This window comes from Anser anser, assembly GCF_964211835.1.
Source record: "Anser anser genome assembly, chromosome: 3".
Classification (NCBI taxonomy): domain Eukaryota; kingdom Metazoa; phylum Chordata; class Aves; order Anseriformes; family Anatidae; genus Anser; species Anser anser.
The window spans coordinates 1,561,539-1,587,615 of NC_139722.1; the positions used below are offsets into that span (position 1 = coordinate 1,561,539).

The 26,077-nt window shown below is 59.2% G+C and overlaps 2 protein-coding genes across 7 annotated transcripts; one reads left to right on the forward strand and one right to left on the reverse strand.

Moving 5' to 3' along the window:
- Positions 1 to 598: 598 nt before the first annotated feature.
- Positions 599 to 7,071, forward strand: STMN4 (stathmin 4). Of its 6 annotated transcripts, none has more exons than XM_083831152.1 (6): positions 599 to 701; positions 3,168 to 3,225; positions 3,662 to 3,757; positions 4,354 to 4,562; positions 4,834 to 5,025; positions 5,737 to 7,071. In XM_083831152.1, the coding sequence occupies exons 2-6, from the start codon at positions 3,213 to 3,215 to the stop codon at positions 5,794 to 5,796; spliced, it is 570 nt and encodes a 189-aa protein (XP_083687278.1). In that variant the 5' UTR covers positions 599 to 701; positions 3,168 to 3,212; the 3' UTR covers positions 5,797 to 7,071. The 6 variants fall into 6 exon arrangements, with proteins under 6 accessions (XP_083687278.1, XP_083687279.1, XP_083687274.1 ...); XM_083831153.1 differs by having other exon boundaries at positions 4,357 to 4,562; XM_083831148.1 differs by lacking the exon at positions 5,737 to 7,071 and adding an exon at positions 5,272 to 5,726.
- Positions 7,072 to 8,685: 1,614 nt separating this feature from the next.
- On the reverse strand, positions 8,686 to 21,807 carry LOC310897728 (angiopoietin-4-like). Its single transcript, XM_083831617.1, has 6 exons — positions 20,430 to 21,807; positions 15,885 to 16,107; positions 12,780 to 12,917; positions 11,236 to 11,452; positions 10,265 to 10,460; positions 8,686 to 9,853 (listed from the first exon to the last, which is right to left on the reverse strand). The coding sequence occupies exons 1-6, from the start codon at positions 21,117 to 21,119 to the stop codon at positions 9,707 to 9,709; spliced, it is 1,611 nt and encodes a 536-aa protein (XP_083687743.1). The 5' UTR covers positions 21,120 to 21,807; the 3' UTR covers positions 8,686 to 9,706.
- Positions 21,808 to 26,077: the final 4,270 nt, after the last annotated feature.

Here is a 26,077-nt window from a genome sequence, read left to right on the forward strand (position 1 = left end):
CAGCCCCGGGAGGATGGAGGGGACACCCCATAACCGATGACCCCAAACTGGGGGGGGGGCGGCGGGGGCGCTTTGTCCCCACCCGGGGACGTCGAAGCTGCGGGGTGTCCCCGAGCCCCCCGCCTGCAGCCTCCAGCTCCCGACCATTGTCACTTTGTCACTGCCCAGCTGTGTCCTGCTGGGGCGGGTGGCACCCACCCCTCGCCGTGCACGAGCCCCCCAAACCCAGCCAAAAGTGGGACCCCCGTTGGGTGCCAGCCTAATTCTGGGCTCGAACCCTAGAAATAAAAACTAAAATTATATTTAAAAAAAAAAATCCCATTTTCAAGCATTTTCGTGCCTTCCCCCTCCACGCTTCCATTAATTTTCTTTTTTTTTAAATCTTTTCTACAAATATTTTTTTTTAATTTTTTTTTTTAAATTTTTTAAAATCATTTTACCCTTTTTCCCCGAAAATAGCAGCCGGCCGTGACGTCACCGGGCTGCTCCCCGGTTCGCACGGCTCGGGGCCAATGAACGCGGCCGCGGGGCTGCTCCAATCGGCGGCCGGGGAGGTGATGTCATGGGGGGGGGGGGCACCGGGCCCCCCCCATCTCAACCCCCCCCCCCCCCCCGGGGGGGGGCAGCTCCGCCGAGCCCCCCGCGCCCGCGTTAAATGAGCCCGGAGAGCGCCGAGCGGCAGCGCTGGTGCCGGCGGTGGGGTGAGCGCAGCGGGCGGGGAGGGGGAAAAAAAGGGGGTACGGGGGGGGGGTTGGGGGTGGGGGGGGGATGTGGGGGTGGGGGGGGTGTCGGGGGGAAAAAGGATGCGTTGAGAAATTTGGGGGGGGGGGCGTGGGGTGTGTGTGGGGGGGGTTTCGCCCTCCGGACGCGGCTCCCCGGCTTTGTCACCCTCCAGCATCCTCAGCGGGGGGGTACCTGGGGGAGATGGCTGCGCGCCCCCACCCCATCTCTGGGCGCTTTTTGGGGCAGCGACCCCCCTCCCTCAAAGCCCCCCCCCCCCAGCCTGGCATTCCCCCTCGCCCTGCACAGCGGGACCCCCGCCCCTTCCCTGCAGCCGGGGACCCCCCCGCGCCCCCTTTTCAGCCCCCTCACCCCTTTTTTTTTTTTTCCCTCCCCGCTCCCCAAGCGCAGGGGTTGCAGGATGGGGTCCGCAGCCCCCGCCCAGCCTGGGGGGCACCCCGAAGCCCCCCCCCCCCATTTATGCCCAGCACCCCGAGGGCAGGGCCAGCCTGAATTATTGCTGGTGGCAGGAAGCCCCGCTGAAATATTTATTCCAGGCAGGGGGAAAACGAGAAGGAGGGCAGGAGGAGGTGGATGAAAAACCGTCCGCGGCTTTCAAAGCTTCGAGGAGGGGAGCGGGGAGCCCCCCCGAGACCCCCCCTTCCCCGTCTCCGTCGCTCTGCGAGGGAAGGGGGCAGGAGGTGGGGTGTCCCCGCTGTCCCCCATGAGATCAGGGTGCGATGCGGCCCTGCTGGGTGTCACCCCGCTGGGTTTCTCTCGGGCTCCCTCCCCGCCACGTGCGCCTCGCCGCCGTCGCCTCCACGCCGTGGGTTTGAGCGAGGTTTCAGCCTGGGGTGGCGACAGCGGCGCCGGAGCCCCCGCCACACCCAGCTCCGCCATCGGGGCTCAGCGGGGTGGAAACCTCCAAACCCCAAAACGGGTCCTTCATCCGGCGAGGGGGAGCGGGGCTGGTGGCCCCCACCCCTCTCCCCGGTGGCCCCCGACCTCCCTCCGCTTTGATAGGGGGGAAAAAAATCTGCTGGGTTTTATCCTCCAGCCAGAGCAGGAGGGCTGCAAGAAGGGCTTCTGGAGCCCAGAATGCCTCCGAGCCGCCCCCCCTCCAAGCAAGCCCAGGGAAAAATGAGGATTTGGGGTGGTAACGCGAGGAGGGGGGGGAGGCTGCCAGGCAGGATCAAGGCGAACGCTTCCAGGCGCTGCCAGATCCCCGCGCACAGCCTCGTGTGGGCACACGAGCCACCAGAGCATCCCCGCCCTGCCTCGGCTCCACGCCTGGCAGCAGCTGCTTAAAGGCAAAACCCTTTGGGCAAGCGATGGGGAAAGCCCTCAGAGGGGTCTCGCCCCCGGGGGGGGTCACCAAAAAGAGAGGGGGGCGTCTCCAGGGAGGTGTCCCTGCAGGCTGCCACCACGTTTTGTCCCTTTTTTCCCCCCCCCTCCGGCAGCGTTGCCACGCGGTGGCAGGTTGCTTGGAAAACGCAGAGGCGATGAGCGCATCGTGTGCGATGGGGGGGTGTCGGGATTTTGGGGGATCCCACAGGATGAGCTGGGTCTGGGCGTGCTGCGGCTGGGGGAGCCAGCAGAGCCTCCCCCCCCCCCCCTCCCCGAGAGCTCCCCTGTCCCAGGATGCGTGGGGAGGTTGCTGGAAGGCACAGATTTGGGTCCCTTTTTTTATAGAAGGACGTGTGGGGCGGCAGCACGGGCAGATTCGCAGCTCGTGCACCAGCAGAGGCCGTGCAAAGGGGGGGGGGGGGGGTGCGCTTGTTCGTGGGGTGGGGTCTGTGAGTGCGTGTGCAGGTGCACGCTGATCCTGGCACGGCCACGCACGTGCACGCATGTGGCTTGTGCGGGTGTTGGGCAGCACGGAAAGGGAAGGGCTGCATGTGCCCAAAGCACGGTGCTGGCTGCTGCCGCCACACCGGTGTGTGCCCATTGCACGAGTGCGTGCCCATCACATCACACTAATGTGTGCCCATCACATCGCACCAGTGTGTGCCTGTTGCACCAGTGTGTGCCCATCACATCACACCAGTATGTTCCCATCGCACCAGTGCGCGCCCATCGCTTCCCACCACGTGCGCTCTCCACCCTGCTGTTTGCACCTCCCACCTCACCGGTGTTCCCCTATCCCAACACCACAAATCCCATCCCAACGGTGTGCGCCCGTCACACGAGCGTGCCATCACATCTCACCGCCCTGGTATCCCTTACACCACCCCAGCGTGTCCCCACCCCATCGGTGTCCCCTCGCATCACCGCCGTGTCCCCGTCCCCCCACCGTGTGCCCACCACATCGCACCGGTGTCCTCCCATCTCAGCAGCCTGCACGCGAGGCCGGGTGTGTGCAGCTGCCCCCCCCTCCCCGTGGGAGGGCAGGGCCGAGTGAAGCCCCCAGACCCCCCCGCACTGATCCTGCCTCTTTCCCCCCCCAGGCCCCAGGATCGCTCTTGCTGCAGACGCCCGAGGATCGCCGCGCCATGACTCTGGCTGGTACGGTACCGTTGTGGGGTCCCACGGGGACAGGGGGCGGCGTGGTTCCGTGCACCCAGCCCTGACACCCCCATCCCCACGCTGGGGCACCCCCAAGCCCCTTGCCCACCCAAAAGACCCCAGGAATGGCTGACATCCCAAGCTAACCCCTGCCTTGGGATGCGCACAGCACCCCAGCAAGGGGTCGTGCGTGTGGTTACTGCACCAGGACAGGCATAACCCGCGTTGAGAAAGGCTCCCCATCGCCATGTGCCTCAGTTTCCCCATTGCACGGTGTCTTTGCACGCCTTGCCTACCCTTCCTGCATCAGCCTGCTCTAAACCTCTGAGCAAACTGTGCCAGCCCCATCCCAGCCCATCCCCAGCACGTGGCAGCCCCTGCCCGACGCCTGGCAGGACCCCCGCCCCCTGACCCCACTCTCGCCTTCTCTCCCCAGCTTACAAAGAGAAGATGAAGGAGCTGCCTCTCGTCTCCTTGTTCTGCTCCTGCTTCCTCTCGGACCCCCTGAACAAACCCGCGTACACATATGAAGGTAGGAGCCCCGTGGGCGTGCTGGGCCCCCTTCTCAGGGCACCCACAGCTTCTCTGGGACACCTCCAGTGTCTCACCACCATCAGCATGAGAAATTTCTCCCTTAAAGCCAACCTAAATCTGCCCTGTTTCAGCTTCAAACTGTCACGCCTCCTCCTGTCACTACAAGCCCAAAAGTCTTTCCGTATTTCTTGAAAGCCCCCTTGGGCAGGGCGCTGGGGGTCTCCCCGGAGCCTTCTCCTCCCCAGGCCCAACACCCCCAGCTCCCTCAGCCTGGCTCCAGAGCAGAGGGGCTCCAGCCTCTGCCCATCCTCGGGGCCTCCTCTGGGTCCGCTCCAGCAGCTCCACGTCCTCCTGGGACATATAGGGAGAACTGGGACCATCCCCTCCTCACCCTGCTGGCTTCACTTCTTCTGATGCAGCCCAGGATATTGTTGGTTTTCTGGGCTGCCAGCGCACGGTGCCAGCTCCCTCCATCCCCCAGCACCCCCAGGTGCTTCCCTGCGGGGCTGCCCTCGATCCCTTCATGCCCCATGACACGGGAGGATGTGGGTGGGATGCGCCCGTGCCGGCAGTCAGCCCTTGCCCCTCTCCCAGCAGACACCGTAGACCTCACCTGGTGCGTCATCTCTGACATGGAAGTCATCGAGCTCAACAAGCGCACCTCGGGGCAGTCCTTCGAGGTGATCCTGAAGCCCCCGTCCTTCGACGGCATCCCCGAGTTCAACGCCTCCCTGCCCCGGCGGCGCGACCCGTCCTTGGAGGAGATCCAGAAGAAGCTGGAGGCGGCAGAGGAGAGGAGGAAGGTGGGTCGGGCGGGTTGCCTGCAGCAGTGCAGCCTGGGGAGGTGACACGGGGATGTGACATGGGGACACAGCCTCATGCCCATGGCATGGCCACCACTGGGGTCATCAATGAGTTTGGAGGGGATGGTGCCATCGGGGAGGGAAGGAACCCGTGGTCCCTGTGGTCCCCGTGGTGTCCATGGTCCTCATGGTCCCTGTGGTCCCTGCGGTGCCCGTGGTCCCCGAGGCCCCCGTGGTGCCCATGGCCACGGTGTCCTCTTTGCCCACGCAGTACCAGGAGGCCGAGCTGCTGAAGCACCTGGCGGAGAAGCGGGAGCACGAGCGGGAGGTCATCCAGAAGGCCATCGAGGAGAACAACAACTTCATCAAAATGGCCAAAGAGAAGCTGGCGCAGAAGATGGAGTCCAACAAGGAGAACCGCGAGGCGCACTTAGCGGCCATGCTGGAGCGCTTGCAGGAGAAGGTGAGAGCCCGGCGAGGAGGGAGGGGGGGAAGAACTGGGACACCCGTCCGGGCACCCCGCATGGCTCGTGGGATGGCACAACCCCCCCTGGGGACACCACCGAAGGGGGGGGTGCCCCTTCCCCTCCCGCCGCGTGGCGTTACCCAAAATCAAGGTCCCACCGGGGCGGGGGTGACCCCACCGGGCCTGGCGTGTCCGTGCTGCCGTGCCGCCGCTGTGTGCAGACCTCTTCTCTCTCCCCCGAAGCAGGTCTGCTCCCAGCCTCAGCACGGAAGGTCCCACCCTCACCACCTCCAGCTCCCTCCAAAACATCCCTTCTGCAAGGAGCTCGCCCAGTGCCCTTCTCCAAACGCCTCGGCCAGCCTTGGGGCAGAGGCAGAGAGCACGAGATAATGACGGACAATCCGAGCTCGCCCCATCTCCTTTGGGGTTCCCGCTCCGCCTTGTCTGGCTGACGTCTACCTCCTAGATAGAGGGCGAGGACAATCTGTCTGTCTGTCCCCGAGTGCCTCCACAGTCCTTAAAACGCCCCCCCGGGGAGGAGAGGACGCAGTTGACCCACCGGTGTCCCTCCGGGGACGAACCTGGCCTCGCGAACGCCCTCGTGCCTTCGAACCCCTCCGAAGCTGGCCCGCCCGTGGGGCCCGAAGCCCGGCGAGCTAACGCGTCTCCCCCCCTTCCCTCCCACCCCCTCACCCCCCCCCCCCACAGGACAAACACGCAGAAGAAGTGAGGAAAAACAAGGAGCTCAAGGAAGAGGCCTCCAGGTAAAGAGGCGATGCTTGGACTGACAGCTCCGGGGAGGTGGCGGAGGCTGCCGCAGCGCAAGGCCGGCCGGTGGAAGGGGACGTTCCTCTGCTTTCTTTGTTTGTGAATGTACAGAGTTGACCAGTGAAGCCATCCTAGTCGTTTCGGGGAGGGTGGGGAGGGAGGTGAGCGGATGGGTGGGCGGGTGGGCGCCTCCCCGGCTTCGGGGCGCGCGCCCCACGGGGGTCCGGCGCGCCGCCCGCCAAGGAGGTCGGAAGGAGCCAGCCCAGGGCCGGCGAAGCGGAGGAGGTGGCCCCGGGGATGGAGAGGGTGGGGAGGGAAGGGGGGAAATGTGCGTCGTGTGTGACTTTCGTTTGGTGCTGGGCAGGCGGGCGGGTGCGCGCCCCCCTCCAGCTGCGGTTCTCCAGCTCCGTCCTGCCCCGGCGGGCGCTTGGCCATCGATGGGCAGCAGCATCTCTTGGTGACCCCCACTCCCTTCCTCCCACCTCAGCTCCAGGCTCCCAGCCAGGGTGGGTGTTACTGACCCCTAAACCTTACAGCACCACTTTGGGGAAGGGGGAGAGGAGACCCCTCTCAGGAGGTGGTCAGAGCGAGACTCACTTGCTCCAAAGGCTTCACCCGGCTGTAGGAGATGCTGATGATCCTTTTCAGGGTGACACCGAAAAGCCCCATGACTTCCCAAAGAGCTGCTTGTTTTTGTAAGAACTCTCCCAAGACTCATCTTCTCGGTAGTTCTCGGACAAAAGTCCCCTTTTCTGCTCCAGAGTGACTCCAGGGCGAGAGGCAGAGTGGCACCCTGCTGCTGGCTTGTCCCGAGCCGTGCCCCCCAGGAGGTGCTTTGGGGAGGGAGATCTGTGCCTCCAGGGAGGGTGAGGAGGGTAGGGGGTCCTGCCTTCCCAGAAGGAGACGATGGAGACTCTGCCAGGGGTGTACAGCCCCTCCTCTCCCAGTTGCCAGCAGACAATGGTCCCAGTACCGCCAGGCCCTGGCTCCTCTAACCCTGATGCAAACCAAGGTCTCGGTCTCCTCTACGGCCAGAGAAGGTTTTACAAGCACTGATTCAGGTCCGGAGGGAGCCGTGTCTCTTCTTGTGCCATGAGATGCTCGCCCCAAACCCAAGGCCTCGGGGGGACCAGCCCCTGGGCCAGGAGGGGCTGCCAAAAACGGGAGCACGGGAGAAGGCGGCGGGCGAAGGGGATGGAGGGGGCTGTTCTAGCTGCGGCACGAGCTGTCCTTTTTTTGTATACTACGGTTGTAAATAAACTGCCTTGGCATTTCTTTTGTTTTCTCACGAGCGGTGCAGTGTCTCCCGTGTGTGTTTTTTTTTGGGGGGGCGGCACCCCAGGTTTGCTTGCACTGGGGTGGGGAAGGGGGTAGAGGGGGAGCACGAGCCAAATTGAAGCTGTTTGCGTGGAGGGGAGGAGAGGAGATTTGGCCGACATGGTGAGGATGAGGGGGCTGGACATGTACTGAGGTCTATACTGAGGCCAGATGACCCCACCTTGGTCCATCCATGGAACAAAACTTTGTGTCCCTGGTGTCAGGAGAGCCGGGGGGAGTTCTGCTTCCCCAGCCCTAAGGAGGAAACAGCACCGACTCCTCTCCTGCCTTCACTCACCCTGAAAGATGATGGCACCAAAATTTAGGACCAGCTTCCCAAAGGGGCCAAATGTCCATTCCTCCTGGGCCAAGGAGATCCTCACCAACCTGGTCCTCCCCGGTCTGATATAAGGACGTCCTCCCTGACCCTAAGGAGTCGTGGAAGGTGGGTGTCCAACCAAGAAGCTGGTGGTCCCCTGGCTGTGGGAGTCAGTGCCAGCATTAAGACAAATCCCGGGGGGATCCAGTCATTCGTGGGAAAGCAGAGATCATGTTAAGGGTTCCCATCACGCTCAAGTGCAACAGCAAAGGGGGGTATCACATAGGGCCTTGCAGAAAAGGAGATGGAGTCAGCAGTGTGGAGCTCACCATGGTCACACAAAATGGTGGGCTGCGCGTTACCAAACCCCCAAAAGCCACGTGGGAGAGGAGCAGGGGGCTGCAGAAGGTTTTGTTAAATGCAAGAAGTGGAGAAAGGCCGCAGGCTCAAAGAGCGGGCAGGAGGCATAAATCTTGAGCAGATGACATCAGCAGGAGTCTCGGGGCCGACCATCGGCAGATTTGTAGGAGCTGGGTAAACCCACAGCAAATAAAATACTGCTCTGTTCAGTCCATTTTATTTTAATAAACAAAGAATAACACAATATATTGCTCTACCCGAGGGCCCTGTGCCACAGCCTACAACAGCGTGTGCACTGCGGGGCCCAAAGGGCTGGAGGAACCATGGCACAATGGAAAGAGGCACCCATGCTGGGCTGGGGAGGAGGGAAACAGGGAGAGACCGAGGGAGCTTCCTCCGAGGAGTCTTGGAAAACGCCCAAAAGCTTTGAGGAGGGCGGCAGAGAAACGGGGAGCAGAGCCAGGAGAGCACAGCTCGCCCCAGGGAGAAGCCAGTGGGTGGCAAGGGAGGAGAAAAAGGGGGCACCGAGGGTAAGAAGGTGGCAGTGTGGGCACAGGTCGTGGCACCGACACCTCCAGGAGGAGGCTGTTTGGAGGAGCCTCCCCAGGGAGGTTTGGGGGGGAGCAAGGCGCAATGCAGAAGGTATCGGGATGCTCACCCCAAAAACCCAACCGTGTCCGGGCTCCTGGTGCAGCATCCCAGGTTATCCCATCCATAACCACCTGCAGCTCAGATCGTCCTTCGCCAGGCCGCAGCTCCCGATGAGCCTGGACAATGACCCAGCGAGGCCTGGGGAGCTCATTTTTCTCCTCTTGCTGTTAACCTGTAACACATCTGCCATTCCCCTTCCCTGAACCCTCTCTGAACTCTTCTGCCCAAATGAAGCAGGAAAAAGGTAATTTAATTAAAAATTCATCACCAGCCACAGCATGGCCGTGGTCTCCATCTCTTGATCCTGCGAGGAGGCAAGCTGGGGAGAAAAAAGAGGGGCTCTAGCTGCACCTACAAATGTAAAAACCCTACAGAAATTAAAGGAAAGCAACAACAAGTCCTCTTTATCCAGAACAAGGCAGTAAAATAAGACTTAAAATCACCTCTTATCATTCCTGCAGACCGCTTTTAAGCTGGATAGAAAATTCATCAGTTATTTGTCAGAGAAAGGACTGAGAGGTGAAAACGCAATGGAAAATGGAAAATCTTCAGCATTTTGATTTTTAAATCCTTTTATTTGGAGCATAATTATTGCAACTACACAATCCCTGCCAGAGAAGCGAGGACCACTGCAGATCTTCCTCCTCTTTTGCCCATGGTGATGTCTGGGCAGTAACGTTGGGTCTCCCAGCTCTCCCCAGGGCCATCTCAGCACCTCGCAGCCACCCCAGGACATCCCTGGGTTAAAGTGGTGGGCCTCCAGTGCTAAATACACACAGCGATGTGAACACTGAACCCAGAGATGTGGGAAATACATGCAGGATTGCTGGTCTGAAATTACTCTTGGGTTCACATCCAGAGCGCTCGACATCTCCCCTCAACACAAGCTCCGGCCTCAGCGTGGGGCTTAGTCCCACCACCCAGTCCAAGCCAGCACCCAGGTTGGGGTTCAGGCCTTGGGGAAGCCCAATCCTGCCAAGAACTGCTGCCAAGAACTGCTGTGAAAAACTGCCCCATGCTCGTCTTTGCAAGGCCCCTCTCGTGGCCCACCTCCGCGGCGTGAGGAGAGCTTTCACCACCCAAACACTGCTGAAGGCCTTCACACTTCTGCTGGTGGTTCAGCTCTCTCCGAGGCCCACAGGCAGCAAGAAGGATGGTGGCTCAGTCTGTCAGAGATCCCCAGACTCAGTTTTTGCTCCCAAGGAGTTATTTCCAGCCTTCTGTTCCCAGCAGTGGGTGAATCGAAGAAGGCCCGAGGCTGCTTCACGGGGAGAGGTGGGGCCGGAAGGTGCGTGGCCGGATCATCATGACCACCTTCCTCAGGGAGTAGTAGTCCGTGTCCTTCCACGAGTACCACACGATGCCGTCCGGCCCCAGGATCTTTCGGTTTTTAATGGAGTATCGGCCGCCCTGCGGTGCAGAAAGAAGGATGGGAAAAGCATGGAGGTGTCATCAGAAAACTGATCGCTCAAACACCACGGCAAAGAGCTTAGCGGCGATGCAGTGGGAAGAGCACGTAAAGCTCGACATATTTCAGATGGTCCCAGTGGAGATGGCATCTCAGGCCGCATGAGTCACCATCAAACGGCCCCAAACTACAGCATGCAGAGGTGGCTTGATACTTGTGTCTGATCCCTGGCACCAAAAGGGCTGGGCTGCCCCGGTGCCAGCGCTCCCTTGAGCCCTGCCCCAAGAGCAGAGGCTGGCCAAGCCAGGAAGGATTGCAGGGACATGAGGACAGCCCCCTTCCAGCCCCGGGCCTTGTATGGTCCCTGTCCCCAGGCCTTGAGTGCCACCCCTGTGTCCCTGTCCCCCCCTTACCTTGTAGTACACCCCGTTGAGGTTGGAGAAGAAGCACTGGTGGTACCACCAGCCTCCGTGGGAGATCTCGGCACAGATGTTCCCCGAGTCGGGAGTGCTGAAGCTCCTCTTGTTGTGGTACCAGGCGAAGGAGTCCTCCACCGTCCCGCTGAACCCGTCCACGTGCAGGCGGTAGTAGTTGGCCTCGTCCTCGATGCTGCCAGCAAAGGTAAAACTATTTAAAAGGGAGTGTCTGAGCCTCCTCTCCAGTCTGGGGACCGCGTTCCTGGTGTGGGCACCTAGCAATCATCGGGCTGCTCTGCCCAGGCTCCCCACTGTGATTCATCACCTCTAAGAGCCAAAGTCGATGTATTTCTCCCTTCTGTGGGATGCTTTTGTCATGACTCAGGGCACTTGCTATAGGTCCGAGCCGGGCAGACCATGACTCTAAAACCACAACAAAGAGCTGAGATGGCTTTGGCAAGACAAACCCTCTGATTACACAGTTCCGCCTCTCCTCCACAGAGCAAGCATCCTGTCCTTCACCTTGACCGAGATAATTAGTAATTTGCCCCTGGGCTAGCAAAGGTTGAAGGTGACTGCTGCTGCGCATGGCATCTGATGGGAAAAATCGGGGTGACAATTCAGAGGATGTTTGCTGGCAGAAGATGCTCCAAGACACTTTCAAGCAATATTTTTTTGTGTTTTTGTTTGTCTTGTTTTGTTTTGTTTTTTTTTTTTGTTTCCGGGTAGTTTCAGCAGTTTTGAGGTCTACCTTAAGCCCCAAAGCTTCAAACATGCAGTGCTGCCTTGCACATCCTCCCATACAGGTTACTCCGTGGTCACCCACAAACATTTCCAGCAGAGAGAAGGAAGGAGTTTTTCTGGGACAGTCTAGACAGACCTTGCCACCCCTGCTTAAGAAAGGATGTGGCTGATGTGGTACAGATAATAAAACACCAAGAACCAGGGAAGGCCATCCCAGCTCCTACCTGAAGACCTGGTAGAAGGCGTGTTTGTGCTTGTTGTTCCAGTCCTCCAGGTCGATACGCAGCGAGTAGTCCCCTTGGCTCGTTATCTTGTGGATGTTCTCGTTGCCCAGCCAGAACTCGCCGCTGAGGTCCCCAAAGCCCTCCTTGTACTCGTTCCAGGTCCGATTGAAGTCAACCGAGCCGTCCTGACGCCTCTGGATGACCGTCCAGCCCCCACCTGCCAGGAGAGAATGGAAAAGGGGAGTCTGTAGCGAATGTCCATGAGTCCCCACACCATCACATGGCGTGGTGTCGCCTCAGAGGCTCCATCTCCAGCTCAGGAAGGTGTCTCCTTGTCCTGCCCTCTCCCACCAAGTGGCAAACCACGGTGTGAGTTGGTTTACAGGGATCAAACGTGGTGCCCAACGCAGCTCAGGGAAAGGGGCTCCCACCTCTCCCATGTCTGCTCGTGATGATGTTCTCCTGCCAGCTGTCAGGGGTTCATTCCAGACCTTCAGGTGGTTTTAGATGAGTACGGTGGTAGTCTGGGGGAGGCAAATGTTTTGGGACTGGAACGAACTGGAGATCCTGGAGTTTGGAGATTGTTATGTACTGTTCCCGCAGCACCACAGAGGCACACGAGCTCTCTTCCAGCATTGTCTCACTGTCTCCATCTGCTCTCCCATCTGTCTGAATCCCTCTCTCTCATTTTATTCCAAAACTGTAAGACTGAGGAGGGGACTGGGGCCATGTTTTTATTTGCTGTTTGTACAGGCTGTCACTCGGCAGTGTCCAAGATTGTGACAACGGTCATGCAAATAATAGTAATGCCATAACACAGACCACATCGTCTGAATAGCCTGTTTCTTAATGAGTGCTCATGTCCACAAGCCGCCATCACCTGTAGATCTTTTGGGCCAACGTGTTAATGTGACACGTCCAGCCCGGCTGGAGCACACCCATGGGGCAAAGAGCTGACAATCCACCACGGTTCCCTAACAACTGGCATCATTCTTCCAAACTCTGGGTGTCGCAAACTGATTTTGTTAGTAAGTCTGTGCCTGGGGTTGATGGATATGTGTTGTGTATGGATATTTAGACAACAAAGGTCTGGGTGGTCATCTGCTCCCACTTACACACACCAAAATCTCTCTGGGCATACCCTCCCATCTCACTTCAGCACTGCTACAGTTAGGGATTGCTCTCGGCTGCCCGGAGATGCTCCAGGCACCCCCAGGGACCACCCGCTACTCCAGAAGGGCTTCTCTTTCCCAAAGCCCTGTGTGGTATCCACTAGATCTTTGCAAATACCTTGGGTATCTGGGGAGATGTAAAAGAGCCCTAAACGCCTGAATCTAGACAACTGACTCCCAGCCATAATGCCTGGTTTGAACTCTTTATCCAAATATCCCCTTCTTTAGCCAGCAGAGAGGCTGAGCTCCCCCCGGAGATGCTGCTCTCACTGATCGAGATGTGACCCAGACGTAGCTCTCCTAGGACACAGCTCACAGGGACACATCTCCCACCCAGAGCTCTCCTGGGAGATCGTGAAGGTCCCGCAGTACCTTCGGTGTCCATCTCGCACAGCACCTCGATAGGCATCCCTCCGATGGAGGGCATGATGCTGTAGACCCCCGACCGCCGGAGCCCGTTGTAGTAAACAGAAGCACAGTCAATGGGGCAGTTCCTGGCGTGCTTCATCTCTGCAAGAAAGCAGAGAAATGCGACATTTGGTACACAACACAGAAAAAAAGGGTAAGGGTTATTTTCATGCCATCGTAACACAGAGCCTGACAAAAATCCTGAATTGAGAGCATCTACGTTGCATTATGTTGCCTTCCTGCCCAAGTGCAGCGGCCCATTAGTGATCAAGTTCATTAGCGCGGGTCTGTACTTAGGGTGCTGTGGCTGGGGAAGGGTCATCAGCTGACGTGGCTTTGTGATAACATAACAGTAACACAGAAATGTCACACGTCTTGCCAGGCCTGAGGTCTGTTGGGTTACACCTCACCCCAAAAAGTTCTTCAGCAGCTGTTGGTACGTTTGGCAGAGGAAGGATTTTTTTTTTCTTCTCCCAAACTGCTGCTGTGGGCATTGTCTTCAAGGAAAGGGGATCAAAACCATTCTGAAGACTCTAAAGATGTTTCTAACCAGGATGTGCCAGGCGGGATTTATTTTGTCTGGCACGAGCTATCTATACTTCAGAGGCGGTCTCGGCTGGTGTCCTTAGAGACAGGCTTCTGCAGAGGGTAGCTCATCCTGGCTTTACGTGGGAGAGGAGAGAAATCCACTCTCCCTGTCTCCTCCCGTCACCTACTGAAGGGACTCGGCTGAGTTCTCTGCACAGACGTGCCCAGGGACATCTGAGATGCCCGGGAGCATCCTGGCTGGCTCTCAGGTGTCCCAGGTAGGTCCTGTCCTGTACCTGCCAGGCTTAGGGGGATGCTTTGGATGCTCCTGGTGTTTCAGGTGGCACTAGGTGACTGCCCAAGGGGAGCTGAATGGAGACCCTACCTAGTCAGGGCAGTGGAAAGACCACACCTGGCTCAGTCCATGTACTGCTTGCCTCATTATCTTAAATATCCAGCTCGTGTGCGTGTGGGCACGCAAAATGAAGCATTTGTGAGAAGAGCCTCCCTGCAGATGGCGACAGCCTGGTGTGATGATTGTCATCTTTAGAAAGAGAGACACAAAGGCAGCTCCCACGGGCAGCTCCCCTTCCTTCCGCTCATCCAGCGAGGCCAGCCCCAAGCACATGTGGCCTGGACACCAGGCTGGTGTCACTGGGAGATGCAGGGGCCCGGGGGGGATGAGCAGAAAGCACAGGAGACTGCCTTTCCGCGAGGCAAACAGAGGCTGCAGGGTTGGCAGCTGATGAAAGCTCCTGGATGGGAAAATAAGTCTGGGGGGGCAATGACGGTTGAATAGTGGCAGAATCCTGGCTCAGCAACTGGGGAGAGTGGTGGCTGCAGGCTGGGGACAGGCTGGGGACGCTGGGGACATTCTCTGGGGCTGGCACCAAGCAGCTGCTGCAGGAGAGAGTGCAGGGGTGAACCAGCTGGGTGCAGAGGAACCAGCAGAGGTCGGGGAGAGGCAACGCAGACCCTGCAAGCCTCCAGGAGAGCAGGCAGAGCCCCGTTCCTTCTGCAGGGAACAGCTCTAAGCGGCTGCACCCGGGCTGCGATTCTCCAGGACAGAGGTGTCAGCATCCCGGTCACATCAAATTATGGAGGGGGCTGCCATGGGTGTAGAAGGGAGCTCCAGCACCCCTCCACATCCCGGCTCGTGCTCAGGGAGGAGCACACACGTCCCAAAGGCAGCAGGTAGGGTTAGAGCTGTTGGCATTGCCTCCACCACAACATGGATGGTCAAAAGAGCTTTGCGCTCTGTTTTTTTTTAATGCAATTTTTTGGAAAATTCTTACATTAGTTGGCCTGGGGAGAAGTAATGTGCCTTCCCCCCTGGCATCACCAGCTCAAATCAGATCAAAGCTGGGAGGTGAAAGCCATCAGCAGCTCCTGTGCGTGCCGTCTGATTGAGCCCGCTCCTTTCTGGAGAAGGCAGGTGCTGGATCTGTAAGACCAGGTGCACGGCAGGATGGAGGACCATTCTGGAGAAGAATCCCTTCATCCTTCCCTAATGTTCCTCCTGGACTTCTGCTGCAGGGGATCCTGCCCCTCTGCTCAGCACCAGAGTGCTGGGAGCAGTCCTGGACCCCCAGCACTGAGAGACCTGGACCCAGTGCCCAGCCTGGGGCCCCCACGGTGCTGCTGGAGCCCCTCTGCTGTGAGCTCTGGGGGTGCCCCCAGGCATCCCGGGGGCTTTGGGGTTCTGAGATGGGGCTGGGCACGGGGGTCAGCACCCCCTTACCAAGGCCCCGGAGACCCAAAAGGTTGCAAAGCCAACCCCGCTGCAATTCCAGCAGCTCCAGGCGGAGCTGTGCAGATCCCGGCTATGAGAAGCCCTGGTCAAAATGTTTTCATCAATGGGGATTTTTTGGCAGAAAACTGGGGCAGAATGGCAGGAAAAAAAAAAAAAAAAAAAAAAACATGCTTTTTTTGATTGGAAGTTCCCACGTTTGCTAAAAAAATAATAAAATGAATAAAACATTTCAATGGAACAAGGAAATCAAGCAAAAATAAACTGGCAAAAACTTAAATGCATACATTAAATCTAAAGAGTATGAGAAATAATGGAAAATTGTTGGTTTTTCAGAGTTGAAGGGTATTACAAAAGCCCTAATTTCATGTTATGAATTTTTGAGACAAAATTATTTCTTGCTCTTTTATCTTTTTTTTTCTTTTTTTTTTCTTTTTTCTTTTCCTTTTTTTTTTTTTTTTTTTCTATGTTTTTTTTCTGATGGGGAAACAGTCCCTGGAGCTGGGAGGAAGGCTCCTGCAGCTGACTGCAGATGGAATAATGGCGGGAGCGATGCCAACGGGGCTGTCAAAGCCAAAGCTGAGCCCTGCGAGCATCTCACACCATCCGGGGCGAGGAAAAGGAGCCGCCAAGGGACCGGACCCGCTCCTAGGCTGCACAGAAAACATCCCCACAGGATTCCACTGCGCCGAGGAGCCTCGGGAAGGCTCGGGTGAAATCGGGCTGCATGCAAAGGGGATTGAAAGCCTTTTTCCCACCCCCCCGCGGTGCCCCCGGCATCTCCCCATCACCTGGCCGGTGCGTCTCCTCCTGCAGCCTCATGTCGGCGGGGCCGAGGCAGGTGGGGTTGCGCCAGACCCAGTCGGTCAGCACGGAGACGTTGTTGATCTGCGCCTGCATGTCGTAGAGCAGCGTGGCCTGGATGTGCTGCAGGGTGCTGGCCTCGCTGTACCGCTGCTCCAGGTCCTGCACGCGCTGCTCCAGGCTGCGGTTCGGGCCGGCTGCCTCCTCGTGCTGCGGGCAGGGCAAAATTTGGGATGGGGAGGGTGGGGGGGGGGATATGGGGGCACCCTGCAGCCCCCAGACCCTGGCAGGACCCACAACCTGCGTGGTGTTCCCTGGCACAGGTGGGACGTGCACAGGTGAGCCAAGTGGCAGATGGAATTCGTCCCCAAACCCCTCCAACTTGTTGCATCTCAGGGTGAATCCAGCAACCCCACCACCGCTGGGTTTTTCCTCCTGGAGCGCCCTTCTTTCTCCCCTCGGACCACAGAAGCTTTCAGCACCCTGCTGCAAGGAGCTGCCCGTGCCACCAGGAGCCACCTCCTGCTCTTCGGGTACCAACCTTGGTGATGCAGGGCCCCAGCCCCTTTTACCACCTGTATTTAGGATGTGCAGTCTTTGATCCCATGTAGGATACGTGCCCGAGCTCCGCGGGGGGGGGACTCACACTGAGATGGGCACCCCCAGCTCCATCAGCACGCACTGAACGTGCTCCAGATGCCGAGGCGCTCACCTCGCTCAGAGCTCCCTGCCCGTTAGATGGCAGAGCAGGCTTTGAGCAGCCCCTCCAAAACCCCGCAGCAGCCTGGGGAAAATCCTCTCCCTCCCCTGGCCAGCGCAGCCCCCTGCCCCATACCCCGGGGGTCCCACAACCCCTGGCCCTGGCCCTGCACTGGTGGGGTGCTGCTTCTCCCCCTGCCTCTCCTTTTCCTCCTGATGTCCCCATGTCCCCACGCTGTGACACGGGATGCTGTATGGGTGAACCCAGACCCCATATCGTTGTTATCTCGCCACCAGCATCAACCTTAAAGGCGTGCAGGGTGCCCAGGTACCCTCAAAACCACAACGATGCTGCTTGAGCGTGGGGATTTCCTCCTGCGGGCAGGGGTTTGTGCATCCAGAGGATGTTTTCTGCACCGATAACTAATGGCAGCTCTACAGCATCCTTCCCAGTGCCACTTGAGCATGGCCTGGCCCTGCCAACAAGCCCAGATCGCCACGGGATGAGCCTGCCCATATCCCCAAATCCCAAGCAGATAGACAGGCAGGGGGAACGAGGCTGGGAACGAGGGTCTGCGACGATGTGGTGCTCTCCTTATCGGCCCCGCAACGTCTCTGGCTCGCCCGTAAATCAGCTCTGCTCCGCGAGCCGTGACCGACACCAGCAGCCTGCACCCACGCGCCAGCTCTGCGCGTAAACCCGTGATGCTCTCTCCCAGACAATCCCCTCCTCCTCCACAGCCGACAGATTTTTTTTTTTTTTCCCCTGCTGCTTATTAAAACCAGCACAGCCAGGCTGGTTTTAATCAGCAGACCCCGCCGCATCCCCCTGCTCCGCCGGGGCTGGTTTGTCAGGGAGCTTCTCCATCGGAGCGCAGCGGGGTCCTGCTCCGTGGGTGACGGGGCAGTGCAAGCCTTATAGGGCTGCTCACCTAAACCACGGTGGAATAAAGGAGGTGGGGAGGGAAACAAGGCAGAGAAGGGGCCACCTCCCCTGACCCCATTTTGGGGTCCCCGTTAACCCGGGAGGAGCTGGGACCTGGCAGAGCCCGCTGCTCCCAGCCCGCTTGGGAAGGCTCCTGGGGTGCTCGGGGAGACGTCTGTGCTGGGTGGATGAGCCGACAGCGAGCGGCAGGAGAAGCACTGGTGGCAAAGCAGCAGGAGGCTGATTTATGGGGACGGATTAAAGGAGCAACAGCGCCTCAGCGGGAGGAAGGGTAGTGGAGAGCCCTAGCCAGGCTGGATGGTGGGCACGGCGGGGAGGCAGCAAGGGGAGGTGGGGAAAAGCAGCCTGCTGGGCTGGGCACAGGCGTTGGGAAGTGGCCAGACCAACAGAGCTGGAAAACTTCTGGTGGAATTCTCCCTGGGACTGTAGGGTGTGTAGGGGACCAGCTCAGCAGCCATTTTTGCTTCTGGTTTCCTTGTTTCAGCTGCAAGGCCTTGTTTCCCACCCCGCATTCAGCTGCGCTTCTTGCCTTTACCCCCTCCTGCGCTTGGACAGAGGGCTGCGCTCATTGCAGAGCTCTCCAGGCTTTGTTCTCTTCGTGCTTCTTCCACCCCTTTACATTCCAGAGTCTTTTTACAAAACTGAGAAATTGCTGTAGGTCTCTGCCGCAGCTTCCCACTGAAAACAAGGCTGGGTTCAAAGCCAAATGCAATCACTCAGGGCCCTTTCCAACAGAGGGCTGAAACCCCCTGCAAATGGCCCGAAGGGATCCCAGATATCCCAGGGGACATCCCCTCTCTGCGTGCGGCTGTAGCCTGGTGGCACAGGCATTGCTGGCACTGTCCCCAAGGTGTGAACTGCTCGGGGACACCTGGGTAGGGTTGGGGACCTGGCTGCCCCCCGGGACCCCTGGGTGCATCCTTGCAGAGTGCGGAGCCCAGCAGCACTCCCAGCTCCTTCCCTGCTGCTCACTGGGGATCCCATAGAGGAGAAATGAGTTCTCCCAACTCACCCCTTCCTCCAGGAGCAGTGTCTGTGTCACTGCATTCACGGCTCTCCACGAGAGGGATGCTCTCTACGATCCCTACAAGACCAACTGGGTCCCACAGAAACCATTACATGGAAGGCACTGGGGTGTGTAGGGGAAACCCCCCCCCAGCTGCTGCCCCAGAATCGTCCCCATCCACCAGCAGCCAGGGTTTGCTGGGTGAGCATCCCCTCTGCCACCCTCTCTGGCTAAGGACTACTCAGTGGGAAGTAAAAAAAAAAAAAGCAATTAACAGAGAACAGGATAATAAACTAAGCACAAAGACACAGAAATTATCAAGTGGGTGAGAGGGGAGGCAAAAAGGGAGAGCAGACAGGACGGGAAGGGACCTGTATAAGCAGGACATGTACCAGCAGGATGATGGTCAGTGCCCTGGTCCAACTGAGCAGCATTGCCACCTTCTCCCAGCTCCCAGAGACCCTACACAACAGGCAGGGTGTTACGTGGGTTGTTTCAGAGCTTGGAAAGGAAGACAGGATTAAGGGCATGAACGCTGCCTGGAAAATATCTAGTGCACTGCTGTCCCTCTCCCTCCTTGGCTTCAAGCTGGAGAGCTCCGTGAAGGAGCTGCAGCTCCAGGTAGCAGGGACGCATGCTGTGGGGCTGGGAATGGGGAAGCATGGGTTAGACAGCCCTGAGGAACCAGGAGTCACCAGGGATGGATGCGAGAAGCCAAGGATGGAAGAGCTGTCCCATCGGCTTGTCCCGGTGAGAGGGGAAAGAGGGCGAGGAAAAGTGGAGACTGGGGGAGGCGGCGGGGTGGGGGAGCCTGAGATGTGCCCGCTCCCTTGCACCAGCAGCAGGTCGCCCACAAGAAGTCACCCAAGGCACAAACTGCCTTGAGCAGGCACCCAAAGGTATTGGGGTCACAGTGCTCAAACGTGCCCGATGGGACGCAGCTCCCTTGGGATGGTGGGCACAGGAGGGAGCTTTGGTCTGCATGGGGCGTCCCTGCATGATGGAGGTATCGTGGTCCCAAAGGGTGGGCGGCCAGGATGCCCACGTGGATTTGGGGCTCCCCCCGGGCCTGTAATCCGTGGGTATCCCTGGGCTACGGCAGAACAGTGACTTCTGCCCTGCGTGGGGTGGACGTGGGGGTTTCGTGGGGGGAGGTATGGAAACAAAGCCCCAAAACCCTGCACGAAGCCTGGGAAGGGGAAGCCTGGCAAAGAGGGAGCCCGTGGGAAGAGCATGGGCGAGGGGAAAATGAAGCCAAACAGCGAATGAGTCACACGGGTTCCCAGGGCCAGACCCTATCAGGCCCCATCTCTCCTGTTGAGATTTACGCAACAGGCTTCCAGCCTCCACCAAGATATTGCCCCTGGTTCTTCTGCACACACCCCCAGCAGTTCGTGGGGCACCCCAGGCCAGGCAGATGAAGCCCTGCCAAATCTTCAGCGCAGCCCAGAGCCATCCCTCCGTGGTCAGCTTGGAGCCACGCTTCTCCCAGAGCGCTCGTCCCCTTCCCTGCATTATACACGGGGGACTCAGCCTTGGACACCTGAGATGTGGTTCAGCCCTGGCTGCCTAAAGCTTCATCTCTAGTCCCGCTACGGGGTCAGCGACCCCAACCCATCCTAGGCAGGCTCAGAGGCGGTGGGGATGGTCTCCTTCCTCCTACAGCAGGATAAAACCAGAGGGGTTTGCAGCTCACGATAAGAAAGATCAGCCCTGGAAGGCTCTCGATCCAGCACAGTAAGAGGGGTTTAATGGATAAACCCCTGTGGTCAGAACAACGCTGAGCATTTCGCCATCATCCTCTGCATCCCCTCCCTGCAAGCGGCTGGGAGCCGGCAGGGGTCGGGGGGGGGGGGGGACCTGCCGAGGGCAGCCCCTTACCTGCAGCTCCAGGACTTTGATGCGATGCCGGTGGTTCCTCAGCTCCTCCTGCAGCTCCGAGATCAGCTCCCGCAGCTCCAGGATCTGCTGCTTGCGCTCCTCATTCTCGTGGAGCCAGTAGGACACCTCGTCGGTGCAGCGGAACATGTCCGGGCACCGCTGCTCGTCCCCCTGCGGCAGCGTGGCCACGATCCTGCAGCGCCCGTTGGGCAGCACCTGGTTGCTGTACTCCCCGCACTGGATCAGGCCCGTGCCCTCCTGGGGCTCCTCGGTGTCACCGTACGACGCAGGCAGGGATTTTGGCAGCGAGGGGACGCTCAGCACCGCCAGCAGGAGGAGGGACATCCACGGCGCCCCGGCGGGGCCGGTGCTGGGGCAGGGATCCATCGGGCGCATGGGGACGGTCCCCAGGGATGGCTCCGTCACCTCGGGCAGGGCTTTGTGCCCGTGTGGGACCACGTTGGTTTTCCCCACATCCCACTGCGCCGGAACTCCCTGGAACAGGACCCACAGCAAGGATGCAGCTGGTGGGGACAAAGGGGAGCAAGGAGCCCTCCCATCACGCTGCGCATCAAGGGGTCCCACCACCTCCCCAGTCCCCCCAGGGAGTTCGTGGATTTGGGGCTCTCCCCACGCCCCTCTGTATGGTTTTGGGGCAGACGTAGCCATAAATAGAGGCATGGAGGGCATGGTGCCCACCTCCGTGGGGAGCCCAGACCATCAAGACACCCCTGGCAGGGTCAGACCTCCATCCCACGCCCTCCATCCCACCTCCATCCTGGGCTTGCCTGGCCCAATTTCCCCACGGCTGTGGGTCGGTTGTCCCAGGTGGGCTCAGGTCCAAGCAGGATGGAGGGATGGTGACCTGGCTGATAGCAGGACAAGACAAATACACAACTTTGTCCCTTTTATCTGGAGAAATCAGCCAGAGCTGCCCGACGCTGGGGCTCCCCACAGTGCCATCCTGCTCCAGCTCTGCTCCCCAGGCTTCTCCCAGCCAAAAGCCATCCCAATCCCACCCCGATGGGGATGGGGACGTGGGAGGACACCGCGGCTGCCCAGGCACCCGTGGTGCCAGCACGTACCTTGGCAAGGATCGGCTGGGCACTCTGGTAGCAGGCAGCAAGCGGGGACTGTCTGCGGGAAGCGGGGCGAGCGTCGGGGGCTGCTGGGCGCTGATTCCCCCTGATCCTCTCACTGCACTATAAATAGGGCCCTGAGAGCCACCGGCCCCAGACAGGCAGGAGCACAGGTCCCGGCGTGACCTTATCAGCACAAGCGGGGATTAAACTGGAGTCTTGGCAGGAGGGCACGGCTCCCTGCTCCCAGACACCCCCATCCCATCCCATCCCATCCCATCCCATCCCATCCCATCCCATCCCATCCCATCCCAACCCCACCATCCTGTCTCTCCTGTCCCCGTCCTGTCCCATCCCCATCCCACCCGATCCTATAAGCCTTTCTCCGGGGACAAGCTGGCAGTTCTCATCTTTCTCCCCATCATGCTGTCTGCTCCTTGTAAGAAGGAAGAGTAATCATCCACCCAGCTAGAAATGTCAACAAGCTTGCTTAATTAAATATGCTAATCATTCTGACATAGGAATGCGAGCTGAAACCAGAAATTTCCAAGCTGGACAAAAGCATTGGCTTTGGGGTTTTCTTCACTTCATGAAGAGTTTCCAGATGACGCTCCCAGATTGATTCCCACAAAGGAGATGCTTGAACAAGCTCAGACGGGGTCCAAAAGCAGAGGAAAGCCTGGAAAAGGGGAAATTCATTAGTGGACATCTGCGAGGGGGGTGTTAAATATAGGTGTATGTTAGGTGTAGGGTTTTCATTGGTCTGCTTTGTTTCTGCGGGGTTTCAGGGCAGAGCAGGGAGGTGTCCTGCCAGCTCAGGACATGGCACTGCTCCACGGGGCTGATTTCCCCATCTCCGGTGCCTCCGGGTGTCCGTGCGTCTGTCTGCATCCACCACCTGGGGCAGCTCGGAGAAGAAAGCATCCCTGGGCAAACAGACACACCCCCCCCCAAGCCCTTTTGCATTGTTAATGAATGGGGAGAAAGAGGGCAGGAAGCACACCAGCCCACCTCCCCTGCTGGGCCAGGGACCCCCATTTGCGCCGAAAATCACGTTTTGTTCACGCACTGCCTCCCCGAGCTGCACTCTGCTCTTTTTCAACCCAGGATTTGCTTCAAAAGCCTGTTGTGGGAGCAAACCATCAAGGCGAGCATCATCCCTGGAGCAGGAAGGAGCTGTGCGAGCATGGGAGCAGACAGCCCCGGCCGTGGTGCTGGGCAAAAAGGCGAGAGGCACCCCAGGATCAGGCCACAGAGCTCTGCTGGGAGCCAACGGGGACGGCGAGGGAGGCACTGTGTGAAGGGACACCGTGGGAAGGGGTTGGGAGAATGGGGCTGGGGGAGAAAAGGCAGAAGATGAGGGCGGGAGAGGGAGGAGAGGTTGAACTCCGAGCCCACCGAGACGCACAGCAAGGGCAGGGAGGGAGGCAGCAGAGAAACGCAAGCCCAGGGCATGGGACAGCGCTGAAGGGGTGCACCGAGGGCTTTCCCCACACCCTCGTGCTCACAGCACCTGCAGGGCAGCCTCCCCCAGCCTGAGCCTCCGAGGAGGATGTTTCTGCTCCGGACAGGGTGTTTCAAGGCAAAAAGAGAAGTTCATTTGTCGCAGCCAAATTTCCTGCCAGCCCACGTCGGCGCACTGAGGACCACGAGCATCCTCACCAGGATGCTCTGCAGCCCTTGGCCGTGCAGGAAGGTAGCAGCAGGGCTCAGGGGACGGCACAAAACCCACTGTCTGTGATGGTGTGGTGCCAAAATGGGTTTGCTCTGCCAATATTACCTCCATTATCTCTGTTATTGGGGCCCCAACCCTTCCCAGGCAGGGGTGCAAACCTCCCCCCCTGGGGCAGGGAACTGTCCTGGCTTGGGGTAGGGGAAATGGGGCTATTTTGTCCCCCTTAAAACTATAGGTATCAGAGCTGAGAATCATCTGTTCAATGGGAAAATGCTGCCTCTGCAGGAAAAATTACCTCTTGGGCCATGAATAAACCCCAGTCCCTGGAGAATCCCACCTGGGAACAGGGCGCTCTGAACCCCACCAGCTCTCGGGGAGATGAAACGTTGGAAGCTCCGCACCTGGAGCCTCATTTTCCATCCCCGTTTCTCCCTCCAGATTACCCACACCACATCCAACCTAAGCACAGAGCTCACTGCCACGCACTAGGGTTTGTGTTGGGAACACCCCTTGGTCCTGCGATGGCCTTGGAGAGCTTTTGGTGCTCCTCTTTGGCTCCTCCACAGCAGCAGCAAACCCCGCTCCAGCACCGTGGGAGCCTCTCCTCTGCCCAGACGTGGTCGTTCGCCCTCCAGGGTCACCCCAGGAGAGACCCAGGCTGCGGGGACAGGGGGGGATGCGATGGCAGGATGTCTCACCCACACCGGGACGGGGCAAATCGCACCCCACAGCCCCTTACGGGGCGCCGCGGGGCAGTCTCGGGGCGGGGGACCAAGGAGAACATCTCGCTCTCGAGCCTCATCCAAGAGCTCCTCCAGCGCGATTAGCTAAAGACCAGCTTCCCTTTATTGCACACGAGTGGATAGACATTTATCGTGCTTGCCTATAATGCAACCCATTATCCTCGTCTTTGACGGGGGCTGCTGGTCCTGCTGGGGGGCGGCGGGGGAGGCGAGCTGGAGGAGGGATGGAGCCAGGCACAGCCGGGCCTTTGTGCCGCCACTCAGGAGCCACTTTCCTGGTAAATGTTTGGGCTCCTAAATGGATGTGACCTCCCCTCCCCCGGCCCCTTTTCCCTTTCATTTCTTTTCCCCATTATGCTCGGAAAAAACCTCGTCCGGATCATTAGCGTCAGAGGCAGAGAGGGGCGCTGAGTGCCACATGGAAGAGGCGACCGAACATTTCGTTCAATGCCCCTCGAGTGGCGTCTCGCTCAAGGCTGCTCCTTCAACAAAGGGAGATGTGAAAATGGGCCCCGGCGCGCGGCTCGCGGGGTGGCCGGGCAGGAGCTGCCTCTTCAGGGAGACAAAGCTCGGCCATTTCGGCTCCCTTCCATTGATGTCTGCCTCGTTCGGGGGAGCATTTAGCCAGGAGGGGAGCGGGAAGGGGGCGGCGGGGATTCAATGAGAGCCTGGGCGATGCGACAGTCACCGGAGAGACGGCAGCTCTGAGATGCCCAAGGTTGAGCGGTCGGCTGACCCGTCCTCGGCATCCTTGGGGGGGACGCCAGCTGCTACCCTCCCCCGGTGGCCCAGGACTAGGTGAAGCCAGCACCTGGCACCCTTTGGCCAACTCTTTATGAAGCATCAGTGCAGGCTGTGTTGTGCCAGGGGAGGTTCAGGTTGGAAATGAGGAGACATTTCTGCTCAGAAAGAGCAGTCAGGCACTGGGACAGGTTGCCCAGGGAGGTGATGGCGTCACCGTCCCTGGGGGTGCTCAAGGAGAGGTTGGACGTGGTGCTTGGGGACATGGTTTAGTGGGTGACGGTGGTGGTAGGGGGGTGGTTGGACCAGGTGATCTTGGAGGGCTTTTCCAACCCTAAAGATTTTAGGATTGAATGGTTCTACGCACACCAAACTGCCCAGGCTCAGCCCTACCCAGTGCATGCACCCTGCAGGTCCCAAATTCTGGTAACATCCGCACAGAGCACAGCTGATGGAGGTCCCCATCCTCTTCGGGCAGCACAGCTGTGCAAGGAATCGCATCCAGACAAGCACCACATCTGCCCCTTTCCCTCTACCCACGCTTGTTTCTGCAGAGACGAGGTCCCCACCACCACCGCAGCCTCCATCAGCCCATGGCCAGCCAACTGTGCCAACTGCCCACCAATGGCCTTTTTTGGGGGGGAGAAATGATAAAAAACACAATACTTTTCCATTTCTTATTCCTGCCCAGTGGAGCAGAGGTCCCCCAGCTGTCCCCAGTATTCAGCATCCCCTGACTGTGCCTTGGCCTCCTGGAAAGGACAAACCAGCACAGCTCAAGGAAGGCAATGCACATTTGGGACCACTTTGGTGCAAAGTGCCCCAGGGCTCTCCTGGCTCCCCAAACCCATCCCTGTCCAGCCACAAACCCACTGCCAGGACGGAGGACGCGGCTGAGCATCGCTGTCCCTACACATCTGCCACCCAGGAGCCTCCCAGGTGCTGAGAAAGTGACCAGGACGTGCTGGCGTGGCTCAGCCCTGCTGATTTCAGCTGAGGCCTGCCTGCACCTCCTGCTGCGATAAGCCCTGCCGTGGCCACCGGCTTTGTCACCGGCTTTGTCACCTGCTTTGTCACCGGCTTTGTCACCTGCTTTGCCTTCTGTCCTCCACCAGAGCCACGCAGCCGGCATCACTCTGGCCACCACCATGCTTTAGGCAGCCTCCCTGTGCTCCACCCCTGCTGGGACCAGGCATGGAGATGGGGCTGGGCGCTATTCCACCCCCCTAGGACCCAGGAACACGGTGCGAGCACAGGGCTGCAGGAAGGAATCCCCTGCCCGCGGCCAGCTGCCCCCTAAGAAGCCGTAATCCCTCTTAGGGGCATGGGCAGTAATCGTGGATTTGGCTCCGGGTGTGCAAATGCGCGTGCAGGGCAGCGTCTGCAGGCACGTGTGTGTGTCACAGCTCT

Coding starts and splice junctions, on each gene's coding strand:
- LOC310897728 (XM_083831617.1), bottom strand. CDS start 21,119: ATGCCCTCCATGCCTCTATTTATGGCTACGTCTGCCCCAAAACCATAC. Junction 16,108..20,429: donor TCAAAGTCCTGGAGCTGCAG/GTAAGGGGCTGC, acceptor CCCTGCCCGCAG/CACGAGGAGGCAGCCGGCCC. Junction 9,854..10,264: donor TCAACGGGGTGTACTACAAG/GTAAGGGGGGGA, acceptor TCTGCACCGCAG/GGCGGCCGATACTCCATTAA.
- STMN4 (XM_083831148.1), top strand. Junction 3,758..4,353: donor ACCCGCGTACACATATGAAG/GTAGGAGCCCCG, acceptor CCCCTCTCCCAG/CAGACACCGTAGACCTCACC. Junction 4,563..4,833: donor CGGCAGAGGAGAGGAGGAAG/GTGGGTCGGGCG, acceptor TTGCCCACGCAG/TACCAGGAGGCCGAGCTGCT.